The 26,419-nt window shown below is 51.3% G+C and overlaps 1 protein-coding gene across 4 annotated transcripts in view; it reads right to left on the minus strand.

Annotated features, from left to right (window-relative positions):
- Positions 1-8,820: 8,820 nt before the first annotated feature.
- EVA1C (eva-1 homolog C) overlaps positions 8,821-26,419 on the minus strand; it is a 77,798-nt gene continuing 60,199 nt past the window's right edge. For 3 of the 4 annotated variants that reach the window (XM_036218916.1, XM_036218919.1, XM_036218917.1), the window contains 2 exons: positions 26,124-26,213; positions 17,662-18,218 (listed from right to left, as the gene is read on the minus strand). In XM_036218916.1, coding sequence (XP_036074809.1) covers positions 17,842-18,218; positions 26,124-26,213 — 467 coding nt within the window. In that variant the 3' untranslated portion in view covers positions 17,662-17,841. Of the gene's footprint in view, positions 11,209-17,661; positions 18,219-26,123; positions 26,214-26,419 lie in introns of those variants that run through there. The other variant, XM_036218918.1, reaches the window with a different exon arrangement.

Here is a 26,419-nt window from a genome sequence, read left to right on the forward strand (position 1 = left end):
CTGTACAATGGGAATAACAACATCGCCCATTTCATCCATTAGGCTGCTTTGGGCTGCACGAACCAGAGATATTGACCGCCACAGTAACTTAACCAAATAGGGGCTACATTTTTCTCATGTGATAGGAAGCTGGGGGCAGGCAGTTCAGGGCTGGCGCAGCTGAAGAAGCCACCAGGACCCCGGCTTCTCATTTTAAGATCCTCAGCTGGAAGCTTTCAGGCAGGAGGACAGGGGAGGGGCGAAAGGCAAGAGGTCACATTGCAGATGCCACCGCGTTTGTCCCTTCTGAAAGAGTCCTCTCAACCTCGCCCGGCAACCTTCCTTTCTGTCTCGTTGGCCGGAACTGATTGATTGGCCACTCATGGCTATAAAAGACTATGGAGTGGTCAGTATTTCAGACAAGCACATTGCTACCTTAAACGAAATCGGAATTCTGCTAGCAAGGAGGAAAGGGAGAACAGATATTATAGACAATAACCACCTGTATCTGCCACCCCCGCCCTCAGGGGTGTTGGGAGGATCACTTGAGATAAGTTGTATGAAGCAAGACAAAAGAAAAGCGGTGGTCATAGCATCAAACTTAGTTATTCATTTAACAAATGAGGTCCAAAGATATCAGGTGCATAAAATGCAGGATCGCATTATCGCAAGACCAAGAAAGGAAAAGGGCAGCCATCCGGCTGGGGATTTCGGGGGTCCACCTACTTGATCCAAATCTGTCCTGGTCAGAATTGAGATTCAGCACCTCCATGTGTTTCTGATGCCTGGTACCTGGGGCCTTACTGACCCTGGAAGCACAGCCTGCCCCCTCCTGTGGGGCAAGTGATTCCTAGAGATGGCAAACAACTCACCTGGGAGTCCACCTTTTATATGCAAATTGGTCAATCCAGAACCCACCCCAACTGTCTCCTTTTTTAAGTTCTCACAGGGCTGTCACACTCAAGACCATTTATCCCCCTGCCCTAACCACCCTAGGGCCAGTGCCAGACAAGTAGGGATAGATAGCCCCGTGCTCCAGAGCCTCCTGAAATTATCCAAACTAGCCATTCCCAAGCCTGCTTGCCTGGCCTGGCCCGCTCCCTCCTGGGAAGCCACAACAAAGGCGCTTGCCCTCATTTTCTCCCTCAGCCTCCTGACCAGCCGGGTGCTTCCCCGCATGGCCTGGCCGTGGCCCTGTGTGAGGGGGTGGCAACGGGGAGCAACTGTCTCTGAGCATCAGCAGTCTCCTGACCTGATGCGCTCACTGCACCTGAATGATAATAAAACCTACATTTTAAAACACGAGGATAACGCAAAAGTATAGGCAAGCATGAGCAGTTTGGGGAACAGCTTGGGCCTGAGGGAGCTGCGGAGCTCAGCTGGTCCGGGCCGCGTGCTGAAGGGGACCGCCTCTCCCACTGAGACGGGACGCACCGCGGGTGCCCGGATGCCTGCCGCTGCCTCCTGCCTCCAGGGACAGCACTTTGGGCAGCTCTTGCCCACGCAGATGTCAGCCCATCCCAGGCACGCCTCTCAGAGTGTGGGGCGGAGCCCATATTTGGGGAACTGAGCGCAAAAGAAGCCAGCTTAGTTTAGAATCTCAAAGAAAAGTTCACAGCCTGTGAGCCCAGCTGCGTTCTGAGCTGTGTCAGCAAGAGGAAGTTTATATAAAGCTGTGGGAAATGCAACACATCCTTGGGTACAAACACAGCCCCATTACGTATTAGCTCAAGACTTTGTCATTGTGAGAAAGAGTCTCAATAGCGGGAGACCGAGCCAGGAGGAAGTGGTGGCCAAGTGGAATCAGAGGCAGAAGCCGGTGGCCGTCAGGCCCTCGGGTCCTCAGCTCTGTAGCTCCGGGCACTCATGGGGAGCAGGCCGCAGCGACGACGGAGCCGGAGGGAGCGGGGAGGCCCTCACGAACCAGACGCCCGCCGACGACCCACCAGTGCCGGCCAGAGCGGGCACCCCCGCTCCCGTGAGCTCCGGACGCAGGACGCTGCTCCTTCCAGTCCTTGACGTGGTGTTTCCCTGGCCTCGGGCAGCAGTTCCCTCCTGAGCCTGTGTTGATCAGCACGCTGTCCAGGGCGCCCTCTGCTCACCTCTGGGTTTTCCTTGTGCACCTGCTGCACCGTCAACACTCTGAGCCAGGCGCTCCAGCCACCCAGGGCTCCTCGGACCCGCCCTCTGTGTCTCCAGCATCCGCTGGGCTCCTCCTGGGCCGGCCCTCCTTCCTCTGCCCTCAAGGCAGAGAGGGGCAAGCCCTGTCCCTCCTTGCCTGATGCTGATGTCCGACGTCTTGAAGACGTTGTTTCTTCCTCTTCCTCCTCCTCCTCCTCCTCCTCCTCCTCCTCCTCCTCCTCCTCCTCCTCTTCTTCTTCTTCTTCTTCTTCTTCTTCTTCTTCAGTTTTTTAGTTGTTTCAGATAGGATAAATCCACTTTCCTCCATTTCAACCAAGAATTATAAGCAAAAATTATAATAAAATAAAATAGAGCACCTCAACCACTGAAAATGATGAAATATCATTTGTTTTGGGGTCATCGAGAAGGCGATTTGGAGTCTCATAGTATTTTGCGGTCTCCAGCGGGGACCTCTGCCTCTGATTCGTCTCGGCTCCGGTCCTGCCTGAATCCCACAGTGAGCTCATGGCAGCAAACGACGGAGATGCCTCCGATGAGCTTGCGGGGGGTGGGGGGCTGGTAGTGCAGTGGACGGATACTGCCTGGCTCAGAACATCAATGGGAGGCTCGGGAAACGGGCAGGACCGCGGGCACAGCATGCCACCGTGAAGCTGTATAAGGAACAGGCTACACCTCTGCTTGCAGACCCCGGGCGCCTCTCCTGGCTCCCTCCCTCTGCTCCCTGACTCCGCTCCTCACTTTCTCCTGTTTCGAAGTCCTGAGCGGGAGCCCCCAGTAGCCGAGCTGAGCTCACAGGGAGGCTCTGGCGGACGGCGGTCAGGGAGAACAGAGAGCCCGCCGTTGTCATCTCTGCAACAGGAGGCAGAGTGTGAAGAATCGCACGGTGGTGGGTCCCCCGACATCGGATGGGGGCTGGTTTAACACTGGGCGGCCAGAGAACAATAAATGACCACTCGGCGTTGGTCTCCTCCAGGGTCGCCCTCCAACTTCAGAGTCTGGCCCAAAGTCCTCATTCCCGAGGCAAAGGCTAGTCCTGGGTCCCCGTGGGGGCTCGAAACCCACCTACTGACTGGCTAGTGCCGTGATCCGGGCCCAGTTGGCTACCCTATGGTTTCCCACCCCCAGCGACATGAGTGTCACCCTCGGTCCCTCCCTGCACCCCACGTTCCTGCCGCACGGAGCTGCCCGTTTTCCCCTGAGCTGGTCAGTGCTGAGCACACGCTGCCCCCGTGTGCTTAGCTGGGCTGACACACGCACCCCCAGGGCTGTGAGCCATTGTCTGCTCAATTCCCGCAACCGTCCTGGGGGATGGCCCTCTGCCAAGGGGGAGTCTCTTCGGTGGGTCCCCATGCCTGAGACTGACTGTGCACCCTTTGCCCCAGAGCCCCCCTGGAGGAGGCTGCACCCACATCCTTCTGGCTGGCTCCTCGCATTCCACCCTGCCTCCCCCGCCCTGGTCTGAGAGCCACCCCCCCCTCATTAATCATCTCCGGAAAAAGATCCCCATCTCAGGTTCTGCTTCTAGGGCTCCCGACAGTCCCCGAATGGCCTCCTCGTTTCTTGCCTCCACCCTCAGTTCCTGCTGCTCCTGACACTTCTGCCCACGCGATTTCTACCTGTACTTCAATGGCTCGCTCAGGGACCACCTCCTCCACGAAGCCGCCCTTCATGTGCAAGGAGACAGAGATGGAAGAAGATGGAAGAAGATGCCCTGGTTTTGCCATTCTCCCTCTTCGGGGACTGAGCTCAGGAAATCCTCGCTCCCACGGTTACTGGGCGTCAGATGGCTTGATCCGTCCCGGGAACTCTCGCGATGCTGAGCTAAGTGCTTCACGCACCACGGCAGACCCAGCTGGTCCCCAGCATCTCTCCTCCACTTCCACAGCTGCAGAAACTCCAGTATTCAGCTGGCGCCATGACCATCTCGAATAAAACAAACCAAACCAAACCAAAACAAAACAAAACACACGTTTCTCAGCCTCCTACTGAAGTGTGTGGCTTCATGACTTGCAGCCAATGGGATTGAAATGGGAAACTGTGTGCGACTTCTAAAAAAACACAACTTCTCACTCATCCGCTCCCTCTTTCCAGCCGCAGGCGATGTGCAGGTAGGTTATTGTGCCCCTACAGCTCAGATACCATGGATCACGAGGTGGCCTTGCGGAGGGAAGCCGCACTGTGCACAGCTTCTGACTTCCGGAGTACGGGAAGAAGATCAACGTGCATCTTTCGCTTTTCCTGCTTCTTGAAAATCTAACGCTAACTGATACACGTAGTTGTCTCTCCTGGAATCTTTATCAGAATCCCGAGGGAGATGTTAGGATTCTTATTTTAAAGATGAAGGAACTGAGTCTCGGGAGGGTCGATAAGCTTCTCAAGGTCACCCAGCTCGTCAGCGCGAAGCCAGCCTCTCTCCACCGCTTTGCTCCACCTTCTCAGCCTGGCAGGCTGCGGGGAGAGCACGTTTCACCAGGGCAGGAGCGCAAGGCACTGCTCGTCCCTGGGAGGTGATCGCGACGGCTGTTCAGGCCCTTCGCAGCCTGGTTTTACGGACTGAGGGAGATACACACATGCTTGCACACACCCACCGACAGACACTCAGCCTGTGTGTGCCCAGGCACACGCGCGCGCGCGCGCACACACACACACGCGCACACACATGTGCGTTCTGTTTGTCCTCCGAACAGCTAACGATTCCGGTGGAAGGAACAAATGAACGCAGGACAAACGAAAGGATGAAAGCCGCATTTCTGCAGCCCTAGGGAAGGATGATCTTTGTGAGAGGGAGAACACGGCGCCCCGTCTGGGTGTTGATAGGGCTGGAATTTGAAGGCGCTGATGGATCCCCCCAGCCCCCATAAAGCCACCTTGTGTGAGATCCAGAAACACCTTCCTGCTGGACTCAGGGCGAGGAGCTGAAGCTGAGGCAAATGACAGCTGTGCTTGTGAAGGAGAATGTGAACAGACCATCCCCCCCCCCGCCCCCTGACGAGCAGGAAGAGGCAGGATAGGGTAAGATGGGAGCCTCAGCAAGGAGAGGCGGACAGACTGGACCCTCCCAGAAGCCAAGTTCAGCCGGCCGGCCTTGGCAGCCCTGAGCAGCCCGGAGGCCTCTACACCACCACATTCTCCTTTCTTTTCTTCTAGGGTCACATTCCTGGGGGCACCGAATATGTCAACCTGACATGTCACAGTTCAGCCATCCAAGTGCAGAAAAGGGCATTATTTTAGACTGAAAAGGTGTATTTTGTATTCACACACTTGACTTTCAAGACCCTGAATGAATTTTGCTGAAATAAATATGCCCCTTTGGGTTTAGTCCAAGTCTGTGAGGTTTTAGTTCCAATCGCCTTTTTTTTTTTTTAAGGATATTAATAGTAACTGAAAAGAGGGATTTAGAAATGAATGGCTATTTTTCAACATGTTTTATAAAATGAAATGGAGCAAATGCTATAATATTTCTCAGAGACACGGTTCTAGGGAAAATGAGACTTAGAACCCTGTGTCTGTTTATTGCTGTGTGAGATTTCTATTCTTCAGGCCTCGATATACAATACTGCGTAGTCAGAAAGCAGGTGAACATTTAGGTGACCGCCCGTCCATTTGCCCAGGACTACCTCCCCGGTTTTAGCACCGATAGTCCTGTGTGGCCGAAAACTCCTTGGTCCCCAGCAAACCAGCATGGGCGGTCACCTTAGCTGGGATGACTGTGGCTCTGAGAAGGGCTCCCAAACCCGGCTCAACCCAGCCCAAGCACCCCAATTTCTCTGTCAACTTAACCTCATAGGGCGTTACCTCGAGAATTGTACGTAACGCCAAGCGCAGCAGGGGTTTTACGGGGCTCGAGAAACAACACGGGACTTCCCGCCCCAGTTCTAGACTAACTGGGGACCACTTGTCACCTCCAGGACTGACGAAGCTGAGAATGGGGACGAGGACCGAGGTGCGTGGCAACAAAAGCTTAGGTCAGCCCCAGAATTAGCCGCAAGCCTCTGCGGATGACCACGGTGACGCAGGAGACCGTAAGCGGCTGGAAGGCGAGGACTTCGCCCTCTTCGTGTTAATACCGCTGCTGCTGGCTGCTTCCCGACACGGGAGCCCTAGAGTAGTAGCTGTTTACTGGCGAGAAGTGTCACGGGTAAAGATGCAGAGAGGAGTGTGTGTGTGCCTGCACGCACGTGAGTGTGTGCGTGTCTGTGTGTGCACATTGGAGAGAGAGAGAGAGAGAGAGAGAGAGAGAGAGAGAGAGAGAGAGAGAGAGAGATGTTGGGACATGATGTCAGGACTCAGTGTAAGCACGCTGCGGAGTCCCCCGTCTGCAATAACGCCAGACGCCTTTGCAGAATCCTTCCCCAGTGCTAAACTCGGGGCAGGTAAAAGTTAAGTGCCACCGGCTGCCACCCCACAGTTTGTCCTCAGCTTTCTGTGTCCCTGTCCTTCTTCCAACCGTAAGTTCAGGCTGATTGCGTCCATTGGACAGTTGCCTTGGAGACGCCCCAGCCGCACCTTCTCCCTAACCCCTTTTGCTAGCTCTAGGGACCCGTGGATCAGCAGGTCTCCTGAGAAGTGACAGATGAAAGCTGATGTGGCCGGGCATGGTTAAACTCAGATGAAGATGGTCACCTTCACACCTCCAGAAACCCCAGAACCTCCCATTAGCCTCTCTGGAAGCTGGTACTTTGTCTCCCTTCTCTTCCTTGCTTTCACTCTCTTGGGGTTGTGTGGGCAAGCCGATCTAGAGTGAGTAGCTTTGATATCTGCTCACAGGCTGGTGAGAAGCTGGTGAGTGTGTGGGGGGGGGAGGGGTGCGGGGGGGGGGTGGTACAGAGGATGAGAAGGCCAAGCTGAGGAGCGGCTTCTGAGTGGCTGTGAGCAGGAGTGTTTAAGAACAACCAGAACCCTGCCATTCTCTGTCCCCAGACTGGTCTCCCCTTCACTACCCAGGGCTGACTAGGCTGGCCAGGCTAGTCCATGACAGCCTTCCACAGTTCTCCCTGTAAGACACCACCTGGGCTTATAACTTAAGTAAATGTAATATTTTGACAATAAAAATACAAAGAAGTGGAAATGAAGCTATGCTGGAATATGAAAATGACATGAGATGATAACTTGAATCCATAAGAAGAAAAAAATAAAACCAAGAAGGTTAATATAAAAACAACAACAACAAAAAACAAAAACAAAAAACCTTGATGAATACACTTGTGTTTTCCTGTCTTCTGTTAGCTACTTAAAATATAACAGTATATAAAGCAATGATGATAACAATGTGGATCTGGGTTTGTAACATATAGAGACATAATGTGTATAACATGAATAGCACAGAAAAGGGGAGTAGGGAATGAAGAGGATCCCGGTAAGTTAAGATGAAAGCTGTAGGAAAACCACAAAAACAAACAAACAGAAAAACCCTCAAAATATATAGTTAAGTTTAATAAAGAAAGGGAAATAGAACACTAGAAAATATCCACGTAAGAGAAAAGAAGGTGGTAAGGAAGGAAAGGAAAAACAAAGTCACCGTTAGGAGTCTAGAAAACAGAAAGCAAAATGGCAGCCGTAAATCCAACAATACCAAAGGATTACACGGGAAAGAATGAAACAATTTAACTGAAAGGCAGAGATAGACAGAACAGATAAGAAACAAATCATGACCTAACTATACGGTACCTACAGGAGATACCTGCTTTATATTCAAATATATAAATATGTTGAAAGCAAAAGATGAAAAAAGAGATATCATGAAAACTACAACCATAACAGGCCTGCAGGGGCCATTACTAATATCAGACAAAATAAACTTTAAGACAAAGACTGTTACTAGAAATAAAGAGGGAAATTTGATAGTAATAGAGGGGTCAATTACACGGGAAGATATTAGAATGACAAACATATGTGCAGCTACATACAGTCCCAAAATACATGAAGAGAGGAATAGACAATAATATTCCAAATATGAGTGAAATAGTTGGGTATCTCATTACTTTTCTTTCAATTATAGATAGAATTAGTAGTCAAAAACCAATATGGGTATAGAAAACTTGAAAAACACTATTAAACAACTAGACTTAACAGGCATCTGTAGAAAACTTTACCCAACAACAGCAGAATACACATTTTCTCAAGGGCACATGGAACGTTCTACATAATAAACCATATGTCTGCCATAAAACAAGTCTCAATAGATTTGCAAGGATTGAAATCATACAAAGTATGTTCTCTGACTATAGTGGAATTCAATTAGAAATCAACAACAGAAAAAATTTGAGGAAGTTCACAAATATGTGGGAATTAAATAATAATTCTTAAATAACCAATGAGTCAAAGAAGACAGCTCAAAGGAAATCAGAAAATACTCTGAAATGAATGAAAACAGAACCAACATACCAAACTTATGAGATGCCGCTAAGGCAGTGCTTAGAGGGAAATTTATTGTTATAAATGGCTATACTTAAAAAGACTGGCCTCAGACAAAATAATCCAATCTTCCACCTTAGGGATCTAGGGAAAGAAGAGCAAATTAAGCCAAAAGAAACAGAAAAGGGGAAATAATAAAGATTAAAATGGGAATAAATGAAACAGAATAGAAAAACAACAGAGAAATGAACAAAACCAAAAGCTGGTTCTTTGAAAAAAACCAACAAAATTGACAAACTTTTAGGAAAAAGAGAAGATACTTGAGTCAGAAAAGAAGTAAAGAAATTTAAAAAAAAGATTATAAGGGAACACAGTGGACAATTAATTGTATGCTAATAAATGAACAAATTAGATAACTTAGATGAAATTTTTAAAAATCCTAGAAAGACACAAACTACTAAAATCGAGTTTGAAAACCCGAAAAGACCTATAGCAAGTAAAGAGATTGAATTAGTAAATTAATAATTTCATGACGAAAAGCCCAGGCCCCAGGGGCTTCCTTGGTGAGTACCATCGTGTGGCGCTGAGCGCGGTGCCGGACGCGGAGTGAGCGCCCCATAGAGATGACCTGTGTTGATGTTACTCTTCCAAGGCATGGTTTTCAAACTCTGCATTGCACTCGTCTGCCAGCTCTGGCTTGAGTGTGAACTCCTTGAGGGCAGGGAAGGTGTCTTATTCTTTGCATTTCTAGGGACTAGGTCAGTGCCTAGCTAATAATACCTCGAGAGAGACAGAGGGAACATAATGTTGGAATCCAAAAGAGGGGTGTGTGCTATCCCAGTCAGGAGAATCTGGAAAGGCTTACGGAGGAGCAGTATCTGAGATGAGCCTCAAAGACGGGCAGGAATTCGTGTGGGGGATTCCCAGAGGAAGCAAGGAAGGGTTAACCTGGATAGGGCATCCAAGAAAGTGTCAAAAAAAAAAATCTTTAAAACTTTTCAGCGCAGAAATTGGTCTCTCTCTTGGTGAGAAAACTCCTTGTTTAAAAACGTGCCACTAATTTTCTCTTCTTTCACCTCACCGTTTACTTTGTGCTTCTTGGAAGACCCGCTTTCCTTCCCTGCTCCATGGTGAAGCTCAGCGGCTTTACAGGTGGGGAGACTGAGGCCTGCGAGGTTAGGAAGTTGCTCCACAGCCCATGAGCAATGGAGGAGGAATTTCAGCTCCTCGCACAGTCTTTGAGGAGTTTCAGCTGTCGTACCAGACTGAGCTCTGCGCGGGACTTCACCTCTGTTCCACTTACCTTCCCTCTTTGGAGAAAGTACCACCCGACAGGTTCACGAAGACGAAGATTCAAAAAAATTGTCTTGATGAGGTCCAGGGAAGAAGACAATCACTCAGCTGTCCAGGACACGATGCCTCTCCTAGGGCCAGCCCGGCCATCTCCCAGTATCCGTCCTTGAGGGAGGGGTACACCTCCCTGGTCCCACGCTGTGTCAAAGGAGTGGTGGCTGCTTGGGGCATGAGCGGGACAGAGCGTGGACACATGGAAGGACAGAGGTCAGGTGGGAAGGGAGAAGTGGCCCAGGGGCCAGAGGCTGAGACCGCCCCTCCCACCTCTCCCCATGTGGCCACATCGCCACGCAGAGCCCTGAAAAGCCTCAGAATTCTAAGATTGAACTTGGTCTTCAAGGTCATTATAATTTTGTATTCACCAAGGTAAGAGAGAGAACATGTTTTACATAACCTGATGTGTATAACAGACTTTTTGACTCAATGTATAACATTTTAACATCTGGCTGTATTGTATGTGAGAGACTCCATTTTCCTCAGACTTCGCCAACGTTAGGAGCAGACCTGAAGATTTCCAAACAGAAAAATGTGGTTTTATGTTGAGCCTTCTGCTTTTACATAAGTGGTATCATGATCCATGTGTCGGTCTGCAGTTGGCACTTTTCATTTAATAATATGACCTCGAAAATTTTTCTGCCTCATTTAAAAACACGAGACAATGCATCTTTATTTATTTATTTTTTCCAGAAAAAGCTGGACTTCTTCCCAAGACATCTTCAATAAGAAAAGACATTTTCCACTCGCATGGACCGAGTGATGTAGGCAAGACTCGTTTAACGAAAACCTCTGCTAGCGAAGCCTCGTGATTCCCAGAGGGTTTACAATCGGAGGTCGGAGGTTGGCTTCTAAGGAAGGAAGTCCAGTAGCTCAGAGCTGGGAGGCAACTCCTGCATTTGGAAATTCTTCATAGATTAGCAACACATTCTCTTGGTAGATCATTGTTACGAGTTGGGAACATTTTCCTTTTCCTCCCTTCCGAGGTAATGTCATGATTTCACACGTGCCTCTAACTGCAGCTCCCCGCCTTCCTCAGAAACTAATCGAGCATTTTCCAGGTCAGACTGGTGTTTAGTCATCTGAACACAAGTGCCCTTCCTCTCGCGGTAATCTTTCCCAGGCTGGATTTTGTCTTTGAAACAATAGGAAATGACAAGGTCTATTTTTCTTTTCTTGAAAGGGCTCCATCCACGGAGTCATGAGCTGGAGCAGAGAAAGTACTGGGAATTCATGCGAACCCCCAGTCGGAAGTGACTAGCTTTCCTCTCTTTGTTCTGTTGAGTCCTGCCGTCCAAGCTCCCCATACCTCAGGCAGTTTGCTTAAAAGCAGGAAGGCGGCATTTTCACCTCGAGATAAATTCCCAATTGAATTTTCTGTTGGACCTGTCCGAAAGAAATGCAATTAGGCTGCGAGCAATCTTCAAGCAAAGACTGGGAAACTTTCAAAGAAGGGCTCTACTAGGAATAATTAGTTGGACCCTTGACATACATTTGCATTTGGTGATAGTAACTGCATCTTAAAGCATCCATGTGAGTCATGCTTTCCAGGAGCATTGGTTTTAATTTCTCTAACAGAATTAAGCTATAATAACTTGGTAATTTCCAAGACAGTAAGCCTAACTAGATAGTGCTCAGTGGGTGGCTGCCTAGGTGAGTCCCATCACAAATGTGAGGCCGCAGCTCCGGCTGGCCGTGGGCCTGTGCGCCCAGGTGCACCAGAGGACGGAGGCCTCGGGACTTGGAGACTAGGGACATATCGGGGCACTCCAGGAAGGTGAGCAGAGGTGAGAGTAGGTGGTTCCTGCGTCCCACCTGTCTTTGCCTGAAACTCTGATCTGATTGCACCCTTGGCTGGTGAGGCCCAGAGATATAACCATTCTCTCCAGTGAGTTGGGCTCATGTCTCTGTGCCTGATTGAATATACTGGCTCAGATCTGTCCAGCACAACTACCTGGACTGTCCAAGACAGTGGCCACAGGCTACTGGGCATTTGAAATGTGGTTAGTGCAACTGAGGAGCTGACTTTTAAACTTTATTTCAGTGGACCCTCGAACGATATAGTGGTTAGGGGTGCCGACCTCTTGGGCAGTCAAATTTCTGCATGTGACTTTTGACTCCCCTCAAATTTAACTACTGATAGCCTGCTGTTGACTGGAAGGCTTCCTGATAAACACAGATGGTTGACGAATGCATATTTTGTATGTTATATACTATAACATTACTATTACATACTATTTTCTATAAGTTAGAGAAAAGAAAATGTTACCAAGAAAATCATAAGGAAGAGAAAGTACCTTTACAGTATTTATTGAAAAAAAAATTTGCGTATAAGTGGACCCTCGAAGTGCAAATCCATGTTGGTCCAGGGTCAACTGCCACGGGTTTAAATTGAGACGACCCCATGTGGCTCGTGCTTCTGTGCTGGACAGTGCAGATGCAGGTCGCCGCCCGCCATGATTAGGTGCCGGCTCATTCATTCTCCAGGGAGCCGCGTGCTGAGCCCACAGAGGCGGTGCCTGTCACTGTGAAATTCCAAAGAGGACGCGGTGGCGTCGGGTCACGAGCTGGCTTCCTGAATTCTCCCCGATGCAGCCGATGCTTATCGTGGCTCATTCTTGCCTTATTTCCAGCGACAGACCCTTATGGCGTACAGTCGATGGGCATTTAGTTGGAGTGTTTATTTAGGATTTAATCTCCAAGGCTACCGTCCAGCCTCGGGATGGAGTTTGGCCAACCCTGCACTGCTGGTCAGGCTGACAATGGGCTTCTTAAAACCAAATGACCATAGTTCCGGGTTTACAAGTCCCCTGCCAAAACTGGGCATGACCTTTTTTAAGTCCGTGTGTGGGAGACGGCACAATGGACTTGGCTAAAGGGTCCAAGGCAGGGCAGGCCTTGGCACGTCCCTCTGCGCTCTGCAGACAAAGTCATTTCTCTTCCACAAACTCCTCTCCGTAGCGCGGCTGAGGGTGCCGCCTTGTTCTCTCTCCCCGTGGCTTGTTCTTATTTCGCCCTCGAGTTCCGTCAGACGCCTTGAGTGCGGTGGACATGGTCCAACCTCGGTCCTGCCGGATGCCGCCACACGAGAGAAAGAAATCGTTGAAGATGGAAGCTGACGTTTACTCTTGTTCCTAGTAGGCGCGAAGCACTCTCAGGAAGAAGGTGCTGTTGTTAAGTCTGTGGCGTAGGTGGGGAAACGGAGGCACAGAGAGGCCACCCCGGGACCGAGTCAGAGCAGGCGCTAGGGGACACACGGGCAGCACAGCGGGAGGGGACCCCTCAGCCCACGGCTGGGGCAGAGTCACGTCCAGTCTTGCATCGGCCTTCCAGGGTCTGGAGTGGGGGTGTGCGTGGAGAGTGGGGTGAGAAGCTCCAGGGCAGGGCTGCTTTTCAGGGGGTCCCCACCAGACGCTGTGGGCCACCGGGAACAGGACCAGCCTGGGGAAAGTGGGTGAGAGCACCCCATCAGCCCATCCACCTGCCAGGGACAACTCATCATCAGGCCTTGGCTCCCCAGTTAACCGGGAGCAGAAACTGGTGACCAGAGACCTATGGAGAAGGGCAGGGGCAGATTGAAAAGGGGACTTTTATGGTCACCCCTTTGCAAGACTCACCGGGCACCAAGCGTGTGAACAGCTGACTCTTCCTTGACAGCACTTGCTAGTGGGGAGGGTCCCCACTGCTCCTTCAGGTCTGACTCCCACCGAGGCTGTAGGTGACATTGTGCCAGGCAGAACCAATGCATACTCCCGGGTCCACAGACCCCTGACACTGGGCGTCTTAGGTCACTTTCCTGAGATGGAGATTCTCGCATCAGTAATTTAGCAAAAGAGTGCTTGCTCTTGGGAGAAATACGGTAGTCCCCCCTCATCCATGGGGTTATGTTCCAAGACCCCCAGGGGATGCCCAAAACCAAGGATGGTACTGACCCCTGCCTACACTATCTTTTTTCCCTATCTGTACAGACATAGCTTTTCACTTAAAGGAAGCACTTTGTGGCTCCTCTTCGGCATATCCGAATGACCGGCCTCACGACTCTCTCTGAGGCCACTGTTAAGTAAAGCACGGCTCACTCGAACACAAGCACCACGGTGGGACCAGGACAGGACATCCGATAACGGGGCTGGCCACCGAGGGACCGATGAGCGGGGGGGCGCCGGCGGCGTGGAGGCGCTGGATAGAGGGGCGCCTCGCGTCCCCGGCGGGGCGGAGCGGCACGGGGTGACGCTTCGTCGTGCTCTCCGGGACGGCGCGCAGTTCAAAGCGTGTGAATTATTCATTTCTAGAATTTTCCATTGAATGTTTGGGACCGCGGTCGACGGTGGGTCAGGGCGAGCTCGGAAGGCGAAACCACGGATAAGGGGGACGACTGTACCTGAGGGACCATTGACATCGCCCGAACGATTGTGTCCCCCACCAAATCCACGTCGGGGGGCGATCAGGTCATGAGGGTGGAGCCCCCCGATCACAGGGACGCCACCGAGCTCTCTCACCCCCTCCGCCATGTGAGGACATGGCAGCGAGGCGCCGGCTGGGACAGGAAGAAGGCTCCTACCTGAGCACACGGGCACCCCGAGCTTGGACTTCCGGCCTCCGGAGCTGTGCGACATAATTTCCTACTGATTATAAATCTCCGGCCTATGGTATTCTTGCCACAGCAGCTCGAATAGACTAAGACACTAATGGCGAGGGCTCGACTCTGCAGAAGACGGCAGCTGTGGGCCATTCACGGCAGCTGTCGGGGGCTCCCGGCCAGGTACATGGATCGCTCCATCTGCTCGTGGGGATCCGGGTGAGACACAGCCTCACACTCTGTCTGCTCATCTGCTCGTGGGGATCCAGGTGGGACACGGTCTCACGCTCTGTCTGCTCATCTGCTCGTGGGGATCCGGGCGGGACACGGCCTCACGCTCCGTCCGCTCGTGGGGCAGACAGTGGGACCGCTTATGGCCTCCCAGTGCTTGCTCGGCCCCGTGTGTGCCGCTTCCCCGGAAGCACCAGCAGCCCCGACACGCTCGGTGAATCCAGAAGGGCTGAATCATACGGCAGGAAGTCGGCGTTTGCAGCAAGGAACTGAGAAATGGACATGTGCGAACCTCCCACTGAGGCCTGGCCTCTTTTCACAGGACTTCCAGGACCCTACAGCTGGGAAACGGCAGGGCGTCCGCCGCCCGAGAGGCAGGCAAGAGGCAGCAGCCATGTGTGCCCTGTGCTCCCTGGGCGGACTGCCCCGCGGGAGCTTCCTCCAGCTGCTGCACCCCATGGGCGCCCCTTCATCCAAATCTGCTCTGGGCCTTTTCCTCCTGGGCTTGGTGCCCATCCAAACACGTTCTCAGCAGGACCCCTCAGGCTGTCCATGAGAAGAACGTAGCATTCTTCTTTGGGGCTCAGAAAATGCAAATAAACAACTCACTGCATTTGCACAAGCCAAAGACTGACCCGCCTTGGCAGGCCTGTCCTCCAGCTGCCTCCTTGGGGGTCCTGAGAGGGGTGCGTGTTGGGGGTGGGAGCTGGGCAACTCAGATGAGGGAAAACCTAGTGTGGAATTCAACGAAAGCTTCGTGACGGAGGTCGTTGTGGGCACAGTTCTTTCTCCAACGAGGAGAGTGAAAGCCTCCAGGGGCCACGTTCTCTTCAGTCCCAAGAAGACAGTCATCACACGGGTAGTATTTATGTTCATGGAGCCAGAAAAGGCATGCTGCTTGAGAACCGAAAATACAGACAACGGGGAGAGGCCACGCTGGGAGCTGGCACAATGCCAAAGTGCTCCTCGCTGGGCTCGGGGAAGCGAAAGGACAAGGACGCTCTTTGATGAGAACAAAACCCTCAGGAAGCAGTTAAGGCCATTGTACTCTATGTTCACGTCATTCTCTGCTATGACCTGGAAGAGATTCATCTCGAAGGGCGGATTTAAAACGTGTCATCCCAACCCGGTCAACTTCTCCCAATCCCCCATGTTACCTCTGAAGAACTCAGGTACCTGAAAGTCCCAAGGATCTTCAGCCTCTGCCCCAGCACCCCGGCCTGTCCAGACCAAACCCTACGCTCCTACCCTCTCGGGTCAGTGTAAGGAAACTCATTTCAAAACTCCAGAGGCAGAGGGTTAAGAATAAATAACGCTTTCTCCTTCCCTCCAGTAAATGGCTGATGTTACTTTATGTGAATTTCAACTTCGCTATACACTAAATGTTTGTACCTCCCCAAACGCATACGTTAAAATCCCAGCGCCAAGGTGCCGGTACCAGGAAGTGGAGCCTTCGGAAGGTGATTATAATGGTCATGAGGTTGCAGCCTCATGAAAGGGCTTAGTGCCTGTATCACTGAGATGCCACAGAGCTCCTTGCCCCTACGGCCACGTGAGGACACACGTGGGAAGTGGGAAGACAGCTTTCTATGAACAAGGAAGCAGACCTTCGCCAGACCCGAATTTACCGGCATCTCGATTTTAGGCTTTCTAGCCTCTGGAACTGTGGGAAATAAAGCCCCCCAGACTATGTTATAGCAGCTCAAACTAAGACAAACTAAATAAGGAAAACAAATGAAACCGCAGACCCCTCCCCAATCTGGGCAGTTGGGCTGGTTGTTAAGAGACACGGGCCCCTCACTCTGCTTTCCTTGGACAGGCCTTTTACTTTCTGGGTCTGAAGGAGTGAGGGAGAGATGCCTACTCCCATATCCGTCATTTCCGGGTTCCTGACCACCCACCTCACAGTAAGTCGGCTCCAGCACTGTGTGACTGGGGCCCCCGTACTCAACCTGTCAGGCTTCACTTACTCATCTACCTACACCTCCTTGCAGGGTTGATGTAGGATAAGGCAGAGAGAGCTCGTTTGGAGCGAGCATGGGCGATAGATATAAAACCATCATTTTTATACTCTGGGCCCCACTGGGAAAAGACAGGAAAACGTTTTCTTACTTTGCTTCCCAGCTATGAAGCTCCTGTCCACTGGGGAGAACCGTCTAAACGAACACGTCATCGGTTCTCCCCTCGGGAAGCTGTTTCCTTTTTCTTTTACTGTTTCGCCTGTGCCCCTGCCCCCTGACCCCAAAATGATAGGACCCATTTTCTGCAATGACTTGAAGGGTAATTACAAAGATCCTTGCCCACAGGACTGCTGGGTGACCTGGTTGATCCCTCTTACTACTAGAAGCTCTGCAGTTTTAAACTCTAAACCAGGAGTTGGCAAACTTTCTGTAAAGGGCAGGAAAGTAAATATTTTAGGCTTTGTGGACCGTATTTCACTTACAAAATCAGGTAAATGCCTGCTACCTGTTTTTGTACAGTCGTGAACTAAGAAACTTTTTAATATTTTTAAGCGATTGGTAAAAAGCAAAGAATACTAATATATGACATGTGAAAATAACATCAAATTCAGATTTCAGTGTCGATAAGTAAAGTTTTATTGGAACACAGTCACACTCGTTCATTATGTATTAGCTATGGCAGCTTTTGAGTTACAAGGGTAGAGTTGAGAAGTCATGGCACGACTCCTTGTGCCTAAAGCCTTTACTTTGCCCTTTAAGAAAAATTTTGCCAGCCCCTGCTCTAATCGAATAATGTCAGTAATCAAAATCCACCAACAGTAAATGTATAGTGGAGGAGCCCATGCTTGCCGTCCCATATATCGGTACAATTTTTTTTTTTGGAAATATAGAAATCTTCTACTTACTCATCTATGAAATGGGATGCCAGCTACCTTGTGAGGTTATTGTGACTTACTACACGAGAAGGAGTGAGAACAGAACAGCACCTGGCATTACAAGCATTCAAGAACTGTGAACTGTAATTATGTTAATGTGTAGACATGAATTTAAATAAATATAGAAAGCAAAGACTTCTTCCCTCCTGATTTATTTTTGAAATGTGTTGTAAACAGTTTGAAATGTCCCTTTAAGAGCTTTCTGGCTTCACCAGTATTAGATGACCTGACAAATTTTCCTTCATAGAAGGTACAAGTGAAACAGAGCTAGAGGGCCATTTGGGATCCTTCCCTTGCATCAAGGTGCATCTGGCTTTCAGTAGAACTGGCCCATGTTTCTTGGGAGTGAAGTGTCCAAACCACTGTTCATCCATATTTCCTGGATGATTTGCTCCCTGCGCTCAATCCTTTCTGCTAGCTCTGCCGCCTCGATGGAGCTGTAGACGGGATATGAAGTCCTGCAAAACCCCGACAGTTCTCCTGGGAAATCGGAGTCAGAGGAATCTTCCTCCCCATCTTCATCCTCGCTCTCCTCCTCGGCCTTGTCGCTTCCTGGCACCAGGTGCTCCCTCGCCAGCCGCAGCTCCCGGAAGTCCTTGGCGCAGGACACTTTGACGACCAGGGCACACAACGTGAGTGCCAGGCCGATGCAGACGCTGGACACGAACAGCAGGGCGGCTCTCTCGGGGTGGGCTGTGGGGGCAAAAGCACATGTGAGGGGCTGGGAGGAGGAGCTGTCAGTCTTCACCAGTCCAAAGTCTCACAGAAACAAAAGTCTCCCAAGGCAGGAGGCCGACGCGGAATGCCAGTCCTGGGCAGCAGCTCGGAGACCATCCGCATCTCACCGGTCACACACCCCCGCTGATTAAAAAGAAAGGTTTTGAACATACATAGTCAATATGCGTAATAGACGTAGTATGAGAGGACACGTAACGGAGATGCTCAGAATGTGATCTCCTCTGCTTCGAGCTCAGATCTGCCGCTCATTAGCTGTGTGATTTTCGGCAAGTTATATAACCTCTCTGTGCCTCGGTTTCCTCATCCGAAAAATGGGGCTCATAGCACCTTCCCATATTTATGATAAAGTGAGTTAATTCCTGTAAAGGTCTCAGAACACTCACACATCGCAAATGTTCAATAAACGGTTAGCTGTTAGTAGTGGCAAATTATGAAAAATTAATTTACATATAAAGTTTCTATGTGAACGTAAGTACCAATACAGTAGATGTTAGCCAAGCTTAATTTCTTTTAGGTTAAGAAGTAAATATAAATAAAAGTTCCGGTAATTCTTCTTATATCCAAATGATTGTATAATAATAATTAATAAACAATTAATAATAACGATAGAAATAATGCTAATTTGTACTACGTAGCCCATTTAAGGTCTAAATCCTTGCATGTGTTTAATCCTTCCGTTAACCCTGTGTAGGAAGGACTGTCACTCTCCCCGTTTTTCAGTGGCGTACCCCTGGAGGTGTTAGCACTCCCACCCCGGGAAATAACGACCCAGCAAACTCCCTCGTCATGCCGAGCAGGAGTTGGCGGACTCCGGATGGCGACCGTCTCGGTCTCTGTGGGCCACAGAGTCTGTGCTGCACCTCCTCATCTCTGCGGGTCTCGCCCAAAGGCAGCCACAGATGACACGGGTGTCACTGGGTTCTAATAAAACTTTATTTATAAAATTGGCCCGCGGGCCGTAGTTTGCTGACCCCTGACACACTGGCGTACGCTGAGGCCCAGAAGGGAAGCCACTGCTGAAGGTCGGCTGGCCTCTGTAGGCAGATCCAGGAGCAGAACCCAGACCTTGAGCTGGGAGCTGCGGTGGACGTGCATTTGGAGCCACCAGGTCTGCTCAGCTGAGCTCAGCTGGACGGCCCCAGCCTGGGGCACGATGCGCCCCCGTTTTGCTACGTGCGAGTAAGCAAGACTGCGCTCTTCGCTGCCTCTGTCCGTCCTCCGAGTTCCAGACTGGAGTTTCAGAACTCGAGTGCTGCTCAGTTTCACGTTCAGCCAAAGGATCCAGCCGCTGTCCTCTGATGGGGAAGATCTAAGTGGGACACGTTATCTTCCCGAAACTTGAACCTTCCTCGTTTTGATTCCTTCACCTGCAGCTCAAGTGCAGTCACCGGATCAGACGTGTTGTTCTTTGTTGCCTCCTCCCGACCCCTCCCCCACCCCCCCACCGACTAGCACGGTCTCATCACTCTCTTTAAGACACAGAAGTCTGTGTTCAAATTTGATTTGGGCAGGCGAGAGACAGTGAGTTGTGCCTGAAGTGCCGTTAATAACAATATATTCTGCCTAAGAGTCAAGGCATTTGAAGATTTGGTCAAATACCGATACATATCCTTTGTGCGAGAAGGAAGGGCTGTTTGCATTTCTGGGGGTGGTGGCAGAATGCGGATCGGGAGGCACTGGCACTTGGGACAAAGCCGTTAAATAATAGTACACACAATGATGCTGAGACCTGCGGCAGGGGAGCTGGGGCCGTGACACCCACCTGCGTCTAACCAGCGGGTTCTTTCTCCCCTCGGCCTCCCCCCATCAAGGGAATTTTCATGGTCATTACTCCCCCGCTTGCCTTTTTATATAGTTCATTGAACCTATATGTATTCCTAAAACCTTGATGCAAAGGGTACAATGTTACGGATGGCGTTTGGGACTTGGCGATCCTTTTTTTTTTTTTTTTCCACTTAACATTGTATCACCGTGTACTCCGCTGTCCCGACTCCACTCTACCGTAGTTGAGGCGCTCAGTCTCCTGCTGGTGGGGGGCACCGGGGTTGCGGCCGGGTTGCTGGAGGGTGGGCGCTGTAGCCATGGGCATTCTCGTAAGTGCCCTGGTGCACACGAGCAGGGTTTCTCGCGGGCACTGACTCGGGAGGGTAGTCAGGTGAGTTTCAAGGTGTGAGAACTTTAGGAAACACCTCCCAAGTGTTTCCAAAGTGGCTGCGACGTGTGAGGAATCCCACGACACCTCTCCTCCAGCACCTGCCACGGACGGACTTTAAAATGCTTTTCCAGTCATGTGGGTATAAAGTGGTATCTTACAACGGTGCCAATTTGCGTCTCCCTGATCTCAAAGTCATGCACATCTCTTCAGATGGTTATGTCTTCCCTCTTCTCGAAATGCTGGGTCAGGTCGTGTGCCCACTTTTTTTCTGCTGGATTGTTTGTGCTTTTCCTCTTTATATATTCTTGACAATAATCGTTTAGAAGCATATGCATTGTGAATATCTCCTGGTGAGTAGCTTGTATTTCATGAGGTGCCTCTTGCTCTAGTGAATTTATCTGAAAACCAGGGATGATATAAATGTTGTTCTTCCCCATCTCGCCTGCCCCCAGCTGGTCTGCTCTCTCCTCTTTTGACCCTTTCCTCCATCTTTGCCACCATGGTCGCTGTCGTCTTTTTAAAAATGCACATCGGGTCATATCATTGCTCTACTTAGAGCCTGTAAATGGTCCCCACCTCTCATAAGCTAAAAATCAAATCTTGGCCGCAGCCTGCGAAGCCTGCTATGGCCCGGCCCCTGACACCCTCTGCAAGTTCACCTCCAGAGTCTCCTCCCTCCATTTCATGCTCTCCCATTTCTCACAGGGGCTTTGCACGTGCTGTTCCTTATTCCTGGAATGGTTCTTCCTTCTTCACCTAAACCTCTGTGCTCCAACCCCCAGTCTGGGCCGAGTCCCCTCGTCAATGAGCCTTGTAGCACCTTGAATGTCACCAAATCGCCAAGTGTGGTTTGTCCTTTCTTGCTCCTTAGGATACAAGCTCCGTGAGGGCAGAGGCTGAAACTGCCTTGTTCTCTGCCAAATCCCCAGGCGCGTGCACGGCAGGAACTACACAATACCTGCCGAGCGCATGAAGGGGGCCCGTCGTGGAGCCCAAGCACTAGGCGTGGTGTCCTGTGGGTGGCACTCTGCAACGCGAGTTCACTTTCTCTCGCCCTCCCTTCACCTGGGAGGTGAGGGTCTGGGCCCCATTGCCAGGAGAGCTCACTCATCAGGCTCTAGGTGCCTCTTGGCTCAGACACTCCTCCTGCCCAGTGGTCACCCTCGAGGCCATGTCCACACTGAGCTGCTGAGACCCACGGTCAGAGATGGAGAACAGGCGCAGTGCTTGGCAAGCCTGCTGGAACGAGGCTTCCTGGTCATCTGAAGCAACTAGTTCGAGGTCACAGAATTGCCAGATGTTCATCAAGACCTGGAGGTGACTGGCACAGCCCCTCCTCGTGTCCGAAGCCATCGCTGGGCTGGGACCCGGGGGTCAGGCCCTGGCTCCCTCCACAGCTCCTATCTGTGCACTCGGGGCACATTTTCCAGAAACGATTGGACCACTTTAGTCTTCTGTGACCCCTTTACCTAGCCCATATTCTGGAAAAATAAAGGCATCGGTCTCCTTGTGGTTAAGCAGGGTCTTCACTCTGTTATCGTTGGCATCGTTTTCCGTTCAGCCTCTGTTTGCCACAGGCTCAAGGGAATGACGTTAACTTCATCAGCTGTAATAAGCACTTGGGGATCTTACAATGGTGGCCCATGGCCTTGAAGGCCCCTTGACCCTTAGATCTCTGGCCTGGAGCCAACACCAGCTCCAGCTCAAACTGCTTTGAGTCCAAAAAGACACTGAGAGGCTCAGGCGAGGGTTCCACCCCCTGGGGCCCTGCCACCGTCAAGCGAAAGCACAGAGTACGTTGGGCGCTTGGTGATGTGACGATAACTCTCTGCCACGGAACCGAAGATTAGGGACCGTGGGAACACACCGCGTCCACAGCTACGTGGCAAGGCGGCGCTGATTCCCAGCCGCGCCCCCTGACAGGAGCTCGTGTGACTCTGACTCTGGAATGTGTTATTAGACTTCTGTTTCAGTGTGAGATTGTCTGACGCCGCGGCATCATTGTTTCATGTAAAACAATGATGCCTCCCCGCCTCAGGAGAAGCTCTGCTTTCCTTCCCGTGGACCCGGTCACCCCAGGCACCCCGAAAGTTCACAGCAAGCACTGTCAGACGGCTGAAGACACACTCAGTCCCCAGCCGCAGGGCCGTGAGAGGAGTCTAAAGGCCGCAGGAGGCATGCCCGCAGGCATGTGTGAGGGAAGCGCATAAGGCAGCGGTCACTCACACACTGATTAGGTGGAACGGGACGTGTCACGTTTCGAGACCATCTAAATGCGTCTCCTTAGGCCCCCTGCTGGGGATAGTGGCCGAACCGGCTCATCAACTGCCTTCCCATAATCTACACACGTGCGTGCGCGCACACACACACACACATGCACGCACACATACACATGCACACACGCATGCATGCACACACACATGCACGCACGCACACACATACACACACGCACACACGCACACACACATACACACTCACACGCACACACACATACCCCGTGCACGCACACACACGCACACACACATACACATGCACACACACGCACACACATACACGCACGCACACACACACTCACACGCACACATGCACACACACATACACACTCACACGCACACACACACCCCGCACGCGCACGCACACACGCATGCACACACATGCACGCACACGTACACATGCACACATGCATGCACACACGCTCACACATACACACACTCACACGCACATGCACAGATACCCCGCGCACACGCACACACACTCACACACACGCGCGCGCATCAGACACATGCACACCCCCCCACACACACACATACACACGCACTCACACTCGCACACACATTTCCCTCGGATTTTCTCTTAGAGCTTCTTCAGACCCATGATCTAAATTCTAGAATGAATTCAGGAGCAGGTCCATGTTCAAAATGCCTCACAGATCATTATACAGCCAGGAGAGAAACTGTTCGACAGGGACCCCGGATATTCTCATTCCTTCCCACCAGCCTCTGCGCCTCCACGCCCCGAGGCAAGCCCCTGACTTTGGTTTCTGGTCTACTTGTCCCTGCATGTCCCTACAAGCACACGATATGTGAACTTGGCTGCCCCAGCGCATCTAAGCGGCTTGCAGCCCAACCCGGGGGAATGTCCTCTTGGATATGCACAGTTTCCCGACTATCCGGCTGCTCTTGCCGGACCCTTCCCGGCTCCCCTGGCTCCCAGCTGCTCCTGCAGGCAGGCCTCCCCTCAGTGGGTGTCCAGGGGCCCCAGTCCGGCCCTCAGATCACAGCTCCCCAACGGGCCAAGGACGCATCTGATAATTGGCTTGAGGCCTCACTTTCCAGCAGCATCGAAGGCGACACTCACATTGTTTGGTGCTGGCTGTTGAAATGGTTCAGCCCGACGACCTGCACTTCACTGCACTGAGCTGGCATGGCCGATGAGGAGAAGTCTGTGGGCTGGGGACGACATCCAGGGTGACCACCCAGCGAGCGACGCACCCAGGAGACTCACAGGCGGGTCAGAGGCCCCTGTCCCATTAAGACTTTGTGAGCCTCTGTGACAAGTGAGCTTCTTGTGGCGACTTCATTTCCCTAACACTTGACACGATGCATTTAGAGCTGCTTCCTCTTGAACATGAAATTCCGGCCTGGCCGTGGTTCGCTGAGATGAATGAGCCCAAACAGCCCTCAACAAAACCAAATAACAACCCATCAAGTCCTCACGTTTCCATAAAATTGAATACCTAGGAACAGCAAATAAGGGTGACGATAAGGTGCGGGACGGCTCGCGACACCGGATGAGGCTCCGTCATCCTGCCATTCGTTAGCTACTCACTGCCACCTTCTCTGCGGCAGCACTGTCCCGGGAGCTGGACTATGACAATAACCAGGATGACAAAACCTGCCGTTGAGATGCTTAGCGTCTAGTGGAGATGGCGTCACTAAACAAAGAAACCCCTGCAGTGATGCCTGGGAGCGATGAGCGTGGAGAAGGGCAGACAGGGACGGCAGGGGGCTAAGCCAGACGACCCGCGGTCACGACGTTTCCATCCCTCGGACTTCTGCAGGGCACACGTCTCGTGTGGAGAAGCCAGAGCACGGGTCTTGCACGTGCCGAGTCTGAATCCTGGCCCTGCCGAACAGCTCCTCTGACTCTGGGCTTCCCTGTGTGCACAATGGGGGGACCAGAGTCCCCTCTCTCGGGGTCGTTGCTATGGACCGAATTGTGTTCCCCTCAAAATTTATGTTTTGAAGCCTTAATTCTCAATGCGGCTGAATTTGGAAACAGAACCTCTAAGGAGGTAATGAAGGTCAAATGAGGTCATAAGGGTGGGGCCCAGATCCAGGAGGATTAGTGTCCTTCTTAGACACACTGGAGAGCCCTCTCACCCTCCCTGCACCATGCGAGGACGCGGCAAGACAGGAAGAAGCTCTCACCAAACACCAGATCTGTTGGCAGATTGATTGATCACGGACTTCCAGCTTCCAGAACTGTGAGAACATAAATTTCTGTTGTTTAACCCCCGCGGTCTGTGGCATCCTGTGATGTACGGCAGCCTGAGCTGAGCGGGACAGTTACTGCGAGGCAGCGACAAGGCCCACAGTGGCCGCAGCACAGTGAACGGTGGTGTCCTCCTTACTTCTCTTTAATTAATTATTCTCTGTTTGGAGGATTTTCATGGTGACTTTCCTCTAAGGGGACTTTCCAGGGGCTTTGAAAATCTGGGGATATTTTTGACAATAAAAATCCTTGTACCTCTTCACTTTGATAATCATCAGGAACAGCAAGAAGTGGAAATGGGAGGTGGTCAGAAAAGAGGAGAGTCTCCAGGGAAACCGGCAAGCACCCAACAAGCACACAGGAGGCACACTGGCTCAGGAAGATGAAAGAGCGGTGAAGGACCCCGAGACCGTTCTACCGCCTTAGCCGGGATGCTCCCTTCAGCCTTCATCTTCCTCCGAGGAAGGCTCGCCCCAAACGGCCCCAGCTCTGGCAGGCCCTGAATAATAACGCCGTCATTCAGTATGTTAACACGTATTTTACAAAAGGCCTCGGAGGGACTGGCCTCCCTGAGCAGAGCGAGGCAGGCCTTGCCAAAACTTGCACACGGCCTGTGTGCAGGCGAGCAGAGGGAGGCGAGGAGGGAAGGCGGGCACCATCCCCTCACGGACGGACGAGCAGCTCCGGCTCTGCTAACGACGGAAGGCTGAGCCTCGCTGATCCTGGACGGGAGGATGGTAAGGGAAACCTTGGCAGCCGGGAGAAGTAACTTGGTGACTCAGAAAGGGGCTCTGTCTTCACAGGGCACGACCAGTTTTGTTTACTAAGTGATCGTTTGGCACAACTTTCTTCCAGCCAAGGGTGGAATTCACTAATCCCAGGCCCTTCCCAAATGTGAGAGCTGAGAAACGCATTCCTCGGGTTCCTACTCTTCGGAGCATAAAGTACCCGTGGAGCCCGACTCCTAAACGGTGTGACCGCTCCTGTTTGCTACCCCCCGGTGTGGTTCTCTTGTTGGTGGCCTGATTGGAACTGGAACTGGATTCAGGCCTCTGTGTTTCCAGATCTTAGAAGACTAGAGTTGCCATGTCAAACTTAAAGTCATTTTTCTTTAGCTTGCTGAGCGTGTGTAATGAAACAGTGCATTTGCTAGTAAGGCTTTACTTAGTAAGGCCGTTAGCGTTGTAAGACCCTTGGATTCATCGACTTACCTCTAAGGTAAGCAAATGCTGCCAGAGAATTGCTAACGATTACTCCATCTTTCCTCAGAACCTTCGATTCACTTGGGTCGGGCTTTATACCTGTTTTATAAAAAAAAATGCAAGAACGATTAATGACAGCTATCGACAGTCTCCTGCCATAATAAATTTTTAAAAATCGTAGAAATCAAACACATGTGCTTCTGACTAAAGTATGCGAGACTAAGCCGGGAAGGGCATTGAGTAAGTCATCCCTGAAAATATTAAATGACGAGAGGGATTTGGAAATTCTAAACGTGTTGGTTCCA

Source organism: Rousettus aegyptiacus, unplaced genomic scaffold (assembly GCF_014176215.1).
Source record: "Rousettus aegyptiacus isolate mRouAeg1 unplaced genomic scaffold, mRouAeg1.p scaffold_m13_p_4, whole genome shotgun sequence".
Taxonomy (NCBI): Eukaryota; Metazoa; Chordata; class Mammalia; order Chiroptera; family Pteropodidae; genus Rousettus; species Rousettus aegyptiacus.